At 42.0% G+C, this 8,826-nt stretch overlaps 1 protein-coding gene across 1 annotated transcript; it reads left to right on the top strand.

Moving 5' to 3' along the window:
• Positions 1 to 4,848: 4,848 nt before the first annotated feature.
• Positions 4,849 to 8,680, top strand: LOC129600033 (uncharacterized). The gene is made up of 8 exons (XM_055498419.1): positions 4,849 to 5,197; positions 5,367 to 5,495; positions 5,591 to 5,700; positions 6,411 to 6,717; positions 6,780 to 6,899; positions 7,125 to 7,504; positions 7,566 to 7,786; positions 8,655 to 8,680. Exons 1-8 carry the CDS (start codon positions 5,195 to 5,197, stop codon positions 8,678 to 8,680), a joined length of 1,296 nt encoding a protein of 431 aa, XP_055354394.1. The 5' UTR covers positions 4,849 to 5,194.
• The last annotated feature ends 146 nt before the right edge of the window (positions 8,681 to 8,826 follow it).

Here is an 8,826-nt window from a genome sequence, read left to right as displayed (position 1 = left end):
ATTTCAGCTAGTTTGTCGTCTTCGAGCAGCACCCTGATGGCTCCTTTTACGTTACCATCCTGAAACATCGAGTTAACTGAGGCACGTAGTCTGTCCGGTGCAGAGGTATCGTTCTTGGCTTGTTGGCTACGGGGAACTGCATGGCGTTTTGCAAGGGACATATCTGCCAGGTTTTTCCTGATTACGGAGGCAAGAGATTCTCTGCGGAGCGTTTTTGTAGGTGGAAGCGACAAAGCGGTCGGAGCAAACAACAACAGTGCAGTCCAGCTCGCCGACGAGTTCTTGCGCACGCATTCCCTGATTAAGTCAGTCAGAACTTGAGCACACTGGCGACGGACGGCTTTGGGCACTCGTTTCGGAATATGGTATCGGTCGCCATCTAAAAAGGAACGTAAAGGGTGCTTTTGAGTCCCTCCGGGCAGCGGTAGTGGAGGCTGAGCAGAGGAGGAACCCGTAGTATGCCTGCGCGAACATGCCTTCAGATGGGCGGCGAATCCAGCTCCCTGCGTGAAACACTTTTTGCAGTGCGGGCAAGGCTGATCACGAGCCATAAAAACTGAAAAAAATGGAGAAAGACCAACCTAATGTGTCCTCGGGAAGGCAAGATGCCCAGGAGAATCAGGCCGCCGCGAGCAGCTTCCCATTCCGTGGCACTTTCCCCTTCCGTGGTACGGTGCCACGGTTAGATTCTCCGAAGCCACCCTCGCAGTCAACAGGAGAAACTCCCTATCGACGCGCTGGGAAATTTAGCGCAATGTATCCATCCAGATTAGGAGCAAGGAAAGTAGATCAGCATTGAATCAACTTCACATTGAAACACTTTCTTTCCAGTTTTTCTGGAGAGTGCTCAACAAAAACAAAGTGCCACTCACAACAGCTGAGACGTGCAAATTCAATAATACTAAAAAATAATACTAAAAAACCAAATTTGGATTTATTTGGTTTTTTAGTATTATTTTTGGTAATGTAATTAATTGTAGGAGAAGCTGCTAGTAAGGGCTTTGGTGGCGATCGCATTCCTTTACATTTAACGACTAGCGAAACGATCGTGAGTTTAACCATAGTGTAATTACAGATATCGTCGACAGTGAGATTTCTTCTCAAACGTTGCTGATTAACTTGAAACCATATCTAAACAAAACCGCTGTGCAACTTCATTTCGCAGAGTCATAATAATAATAATTATTATGAGATGGTGTGGTAGACACATTACTGTATATGGCTTTCTACACCGAGAGCAACGGTGTACTTGTACCATGGCTATCTATATTGTGAGGCTGTGTGAGCACATATTGTTTCAAACTGCATATTCTTTCAAACTGCATATCATTACATGATTCGGCCAGAACCAACATACAAATTACATAAAAAACCAAACGGCGGCGAATATTAACAGCGAATTCCATAGATGTATTACAATGTTAGAAATACGAGACCAAAAACAAGCACAAAAAACTGGCATAGATATAATTATAGTCCCGGTGGGCCGCTTGCAACAGGTTGAAAAATCGTGTTCACAGTTCAAGTCAGTTTACAATTAAAATTAGGTTTATCAAAAGCCAGCAAGTTCTTACTGCAAAATACGATGGTGCTACAAAAAGGAAATTATCAGCGACCAGCAAAATTACGTACCATGTAGACTGTTATGCCCTGTACAGTGTAATGATATCGAATAAGAGGACCTTTGACATGTTGTAAAGAAAGTGCCATGTACAATGTACTGTATGTATTGTCATCGAAGAAAGTATTTTCCCTGTTCCATAAAATTTACCTGACATTGCAGGCAGCCTGCTAAGACAGTAAGCCAATGCGCTTGTATAGCTATGCAATTAGGTAATCCCGGACACCGCACTATAGGTGCCGGACAGTCCTAATGCGCAGTAGAAATAGTTCAATTCAATCTTTGAAGCTACTCTGTTATACCATCTCCTCAGTTGCATTTCGTTAGAGGCAACGCTAATTAAATTTTTGTCCTTTAACATCGAAAAATTACAGATAGAGCAACAGAGCGTAGAGGCTGCGGGTTCGATTCCCGCAATCGGCAGATTTTTTGCGAGTTGTGTAGTCAGCAGCGGCCAGCCGAGCACCACTGAGCGCAGTTTCCATGGTAGCAGCACTTTCTAGTAGTGCTGGAAGCTTGCCTCGGTTAACAATACACTACGTGGCCCAATCTCGTTTCACTCGATTGTATAGCGGCAGGTTCATAAAAAAAAACAATAATATAAATAATTTAAGAGTATCGTGCAAATGCAGTGTTAATATAGTTATCAATACAATAGGAGAAGTAAGGCCTTGTCCCGAATTCGAAGCGAATCTTTATCAGATTCTTTGAATCTATATTTACTATGTTGTAACTATGCGCCCTACTGAGCCCAACTCAATCTAAATGCAGCCTCGAGGAGGTTAATAATTTTGACTTCTAACAGCACGATTTCTAACAGAATTCTGTAATATTGACTGAAACTTGAAAGTAGTCAAGTTTTTGCTATACATACAGATTTCCAAATAAAATGAAAATTATATTTTCATTGTTGAATTAATTTCAAATAAAGCTCTTTATCCAGGATGAAAAGGTCAGTCTGTTTAGTGGCAGTGATAACACTAATGGCGGCAATGGCTTTATGAAAATGGGAGGTTTATTTTGATGGCTTTGATATTGAAACTTTTGTTATTGAAAATAATATAATATAACATGAATATAATATAACATGATTAGGAGCATATTACATGAACAGTGTAGTACTCGTACATAAACAGGAAAATAGTATAGTACAAAATTTTTGGGTAAAAATAATTAGCTACACTTTTGTTACCTAATCTTTTCTTATACAGAAATTGTCCTTTTTGAGAACATGATTTTCCGTTCTAACTAATCCCGTTGGTAGAGGTTCAGAGCTCGAAAAACGTAGGAGCTATCTTTTTGAAGCCTATTGTCTGCACTTTATGACGTAATTTAAAATATTTTTCAGGTAAAAGACTATAAAGCCGATCACCTGGTGAACCACCATAACATAGATAAGCTCTTTCTTCTAGTCCAGGTTCTGAGTTCCAGAACCAGAATTTATCATTATAATTTAATCTGGGTCTGGAAAAGTACGCTCATAACCCTGTGTGCACTTAGGCGGTATGACATTGTTCGTATCTAATAAAGCAGCACTATCCATAAAACCGATTTTCATGATGATTTCAGACTCACTGGTATCTAAATTTTCCAAATCACAAATTTTACAGTTCGCATAAAACACATCATTACAAATCAAAATACCCTAATTATCGCTTCATAAACCTATTTACCTCATCATTACTTACTTCATTATCTTCCTACTACAATTACCCTCAGTTTGATTTTACGTTTTTGTCTTTATTCACGCATGTATTCGCGCGTATTTCTTCCGATTAGAATCACCTTCCATTATTTTATTAAGGATAATAATACTTAAAATTTAAAGCAGATCTCTGTGCAAGAAAACTTACTAACCCATACTGAAGCTAAAAAAACGTACCAAAGTCAAACAAAACACGGCAGCCTGAATCAGCACTGTTCCAAAATCCAAACCGACCATTACGAAAAAATCAACAGGAGAAAAATCTTCTTCGCTGCATACTTCTTCAAATCCATAATAGCTCACACGCAACTTTTCTTATTCCGGAATTCCCTATATACCCACCGAACTAGAAAAATCCATTCAACAAACCGAATCACCCTAACATTTTCTCGAACAACTTTTTAATGTACACCGCAACCTACTTTCCATATAAAAACCCTCTGTTACTAAACATCCATAACCATCAGATCAGAACATCAGAGTCTCCATTAAGCAATCAACTTTCTCGAACCTTCATTAATTTTCCACAATAATCCATCACCAACCCTTACTACAACTCATAACACACAACACACTCCGCTTCCTGTTACACTTCATTAAACTATGAAGTACGAACAACCAGTAAGTCGAATACACTTATGTCAGACTACAGTAAAACCCCCCATAACCTTCCCTCTATTACAACATTCACCCCTTCATTATCAGTTTCTTTCAAACATATCATCTTTTAATATAATCACCTTTAATATAATTTACTATATTATTAAATTCTCTATTCAGCACTTTGTATTCCTATCCCTTATAATCTCCACATACAATATGCTCCTGCAATGTACTCCTACATTATGTAGAAGCATATTGCAATGTCCTCCTACATATGTTGGAGGATATTGCAATGTGCTCCTACATATGTAGGAGCACATATATGTAGGAGCACATTGCAGGAGCATATTGGATTACGTTTGTTTGGATACTACAGTTCCGTTTTTCTCCTCCAAGAACCGATGAAACCGATGCAATGTGCTCCTACATAATGTACGAGCACATTCCAATGTGCTCCTACATAATGTCGGAGCACATAATCTAAACTAAGAAAGATGCCGAGCTAACAACGCCATCTATAAGTTTCACGCATCGTTACTCGACTCATGTCACATGACTCATGTCACATGACTGTTAGGCCCCACCGCTTCCTTCAACCGGCCGGACCCTTCCGTACTCTACGGGCGCCAAAAATTACTTTTGTTTACACATGGATATCGAAGACCAAAAACCGAAACTACAGTTTCATATATGCTACGACTGATTCTAGTCGTATACCGTATATAAGAACCTGTCACGGTTCAATGAACCTGCCGCAAAAGTCATGGCTCTGTTGAATATCAAGTTTGACGGCGCTGACTTTCAGCGTATCTAAAACGTCTGCGCGCAATGCAGTTACTTAGCTTACAATCACGCGGCACGATCGAATATCAGCCTGAAGTCTGGAGTTCTCTGGTGAAAACTTCATTAAGTCCTCTTTGCGGATTTGCCGTGCTCAGCGCTCATTTTCGCTAATCTTCAGCGACCCCATCATATCGAGCCGCATCATGAGCGGGATCAGATCAGTGGCTGCCGGCGACATTATCCTGGAGCGGGATCCCTGGGTGTGGGCTTTCCACTCTGACGGTTACGAGATGTATTGTGCAGGTTGTTTCCAGCAGTTATCCCAGAGTTCGCAACCGGCACTGCTCTGTCCGGGATGTCAAAGCCATCGCTACTGCAGCTCGAGATGCCAAGTACGTTCAAATGACGGGATCATCGAAATTCAAAGAGTTGTTAGGAAATCAAGTAGAAATCCCCGGTGAAGCTTCGCAGCTGACGTTTTGATGGTATTTAACGATTAGGAAATTTTTAGCGCGATGAGCTTACTTCAAATGTCTTCTGGTTTTTCCATTCCATTTATTGAGTTTATGAAATGGCGAGTTCGTTCGCTGCTGTAGGGAAAGGGAACGATGATTTAGAAAATATTTTCATTAACTGGTTTTGCGGATTTCGCAGAATGCCGATTGGGAAATGGAACACAAATTTGAATGCACACTGATGAAGCGCATCACCGATTATCGTCAAAAGGTGGCTCGCGAGCGGCCACCATTCTCCGTGGTCACCATTCTAAACCTGAAAATCCAGGTTGGTGGAAATATTCGCAGCATTAGATTTGTGAAGAATTTTAATGCAAATGGTTCAAATTACTAAGAAAATATTAAAAAGACGGTGGTTTGTAGAAATCCGTTCTGGACCATGTTCCAGGACTAGACGGCAAGAAATCAGTCAAAGAAATCCTGTTGTCACTGAACGGCAGTCGGCCGACTCGTTTGGTTCAGGAAATCACGGAGTTAGTCAAGTTTGCTTCTTACCTTAAGCAGTTAATTTGCCAGGGTGAAGTCAATCTGATGTGCCTTCTAAAAGAAAGAGATAGTCGCTAGACCAGTGATAATAAGAGATGTAGCTTACAAACTCATTGACAAAGGCACATGGGTAGCTTTGCTGCAACGTCATGGTCAGTAGTCTTTAATTTCAATAGCACGATAACAATATCAAGAGTAAGTTTCACTTAAACAAAACAACATTTTCTACGGTGCCCATAACAGAAGCGGCATTACCCCTTTGAATTGCTAAAGAAATATTCTGCCTCAGAAATTCGTGGCTGCGAATCTCGCCTGTTTGTAGCTCGATCCTCTTTCCGACCTCTTTAAGCAGTTTTTTGGCTGATGTACCAAAACTTCCGAAAGTCTCGAATCCGACGGCGGCAAACTCATACCGACCTGACAGGAAGTTGTATTTTCCCACTTTATCGGCTTCGGCCTGGTCGGCTGCCTGGTTTGCTGCAACTGCATGTCTTACTTGTGCTGCGCCGATGGCCACAAAGTAATCACAAATCGTAGTTATTTGAGCCGACCAAACAGTACTTTTGAACAATACGTATTTTAATTGACTCGTTAAAGGTGAGAGTTAACTTCAACCAAAATTCAAGCGGCATGTTGTTTGACTCGGTCCGACGAGAAAACAAGTGTCCGATTTAGTACATTATCTATTTCTTTTCAGATTCACAAAAACGCAAATTTATAAAGACCTGATGGCGGTGGCGAATCCGAACCCGGCCGACCGTCCCACGGAGACAGATTTCATTGACACCCAGCTGCGCGTCATCCAGAACTTGTGGCCCCTCTCCGACTTCAACAGCAAAGGGGGGGCTCCATGTATCTTCGGAAGTGGATTATTCTTGGAGATTGGGAGGACTCACGGGAGTGGGACGGTCTGTATGAATTTCAACGCCATGCAGGTTTTTCCGGGGAAGACGCTGCGTGTGGTCGCTCTCGACGACATTTCCGGCTGCAAAGGACTGGCCGATGTAAAACTTCTGCTACCGATAGTCGATATCTCAGGTCCCACATTTTCGGTTTTTTTCGGCAGGTGCGTTGGTGCAATCCCATGTTTGTTGGCTGGTTTTCCCTGCCGGCTAAACAACGCCGCGAGTATTTTCAAAAGAGCTACGGACGCGCGTGCGGCTGTCGCAAATGCACACCGGATTATGTAGGTTATCAATATTATAGAATACCGGTATTTATTGTGAATTAAGAAAATCGCTTTGTACATATTGAGAAATAAAAATCATTAAGAAATTATTAGTAAGGAAATGAGATAAGTAATATATCCTATTGGAAGACAGTAAAAACAGCCATGTTACATTATGGCAGTAAAAATAATACCTACAGTGCATTAAATGGGATACATAATTAGATTTATGACGGTTGGCAGGAAGCGGAAATCAATCCGCTGAAGTGCGTTACCACAGGCTGCCACGAGCGCATTCCGAGCGACGAACGCGCCCTGATGCCCTGCGCTCAGTGTGGCGCTATTAACGAACCACGACTACGAGCGCTGCGTGGTTTCGTGGAGAAGCACGAGGAGGTGTTCCAGCTGAGTCTCAACGCCGAACTAACGGGTGACACTATCCTTCCGGCAATTATTATGCATAAAAAGGTTGCCATTATCGAAGAGCTGAACAAGCTGGATATCTTACACCCGGGTGCCCATCTGCGCTTCGTCTGTGGCTGGATCGTGACGGATGTATACGAGGAGCAGAAGCGCTTCGAAGACGCATGGGCACTGTATCAGGACTGTACGCTATGCATCCGGTGGGTTTGGCGCATCGTGGCATTTTTCTGTACCGGTCTTAATTTATCTGGTGTTGTACAGGCAAATCTTTCCCAACTACCATGTTAGCCGCTCACAATTTCTGAGTTTTGCGGGGTGTTTTGCGATTAAGTGGGCGGAACATGTCATGAAAGATCCACGGGGGATCTCCGCAGCGACGGCTAGATTCTTCGATGGAGTTCTTGAAGAAGGGATCGGGTATTTGAAGGAGTCGGCGGAGATTTACTCTAAGCTCTTCGGTCAGCTGAACAAGTTCGCTCCGGGTAGGGAGATGAAAATCCGCGAAGCGAATGATATTCTACGAACAGTGCGACACTCTGGATACCGAGGTTCCTTTTTGGAAGACAGTGGGCTTACTGAACAAATTCCAAGGTTGTTCCCAATCCTTTTTCCTAATTGTACCGGCGGGAGCATCAAGATATTTTATTTAATATTTTTCGACATAATCATTGCTTTTCTCGGGAGTTAGTTTTACTTTACTTTAGTTTATTAAGTGCAGTTGTTCGGTATTGACGTGCTTTAGCATGGAGAATAAGTATCTAACGGTCCTGATTCATAATTGATTTGGGAGGTCTCTGGAAAAATAAACGTTGCAAAAAAACTAAAGTAGCCATCAAGCACTAACTTCCGCGGCAGCCTGTTTTTCGGGGTACGCGAAATGGTTTTGTTGATGTGAAATGTAGTGGCATTAGCGCTCGCATTAATGCTCGTAAATAATAGAAGCTAAACGAGCTTTTTATAAAGTAGAAAGACGCCGTATAAAGTAGAAAGGCGCCTAATGAGTAAAGTAGTATTTATTGCTGAAGTCAGTACGGTTCCATGCACAACGTTCTACCGCGTAACGTATGCTTGGTGACGTTACCGTGTATCCCTTCATTTTGCCGTGTGCATTATTATCCCGATATTTTCATTTACTGGCAAAATGCCTTTGTAGATGCTTTCGTAACTCCAAGTCCGATGGAACAGTATTTTTTGCGAAGCTATGACAAGTGGCGTGTGCAACGTGTTGTGACAGCTGCGAACATTCCACATGCACGTTCCGTTTTCGCACCTTCCTCGCGGTACGAGAGAAATTTCCTACATACGTATTAAGTGCTGGTTTTAGTTTGCGGCAAATTGGTTAATATGCAGTTCCATCTACAATGTTCAGCGAATGATCCTGTCTTCCTGCTGTCTAAGTTATTAGTCAACTGTAACTTCCGCGCAGTACCGAATTTGCTCGACCCATAATATTATTGGTTATTCTTGGTACAGCGTTTCAATACCGATGTACATGCGCTCAGGTGAGACATGTTCTATCATT

The sequence above is a fragment of the Paramacrobiotus metropolitanus genome, unplaced genomic scaffold (genome assembly GCF_019649055.1).
Source record: "Paramacrobiotus metropolitanus isolate TYO unplaced genomic scaffold, Prichtersi_v1.0 Parri_scaffold0000161, whole genome shotgun sequence".
Lineage (NCBI taxonomy): Eukaryota > Metazoa > Tardigrada > Eutardigrada > Parachela > Macrobiotidae > Paramacrobiotus > Paramacrobiotus metropolitanus.
Note: the sequence above shows the minus strand (reverse complement) of the source record. Positions and strands in the feature narration are given on the sequence as shown.

Coding starts and splice junctions, on each gene's coding strand:
- LOC129600033 (XM_055498419.1), top strand. Junction 5,496..5,590: donor TTCTAAACCTGAAAATCCAG/GTTGGTGGAAAT, acceptor GGTGGTTTGTAG/AAATCCGTTCTGGACCATGT. Junction 5,701..6,410: donor TTGGTTCAGGAAATCACGGA/GTTAGTCAAGTT, acceptor ATTTCTTTTCAG/ATTCACAAAAACGCAAATTT.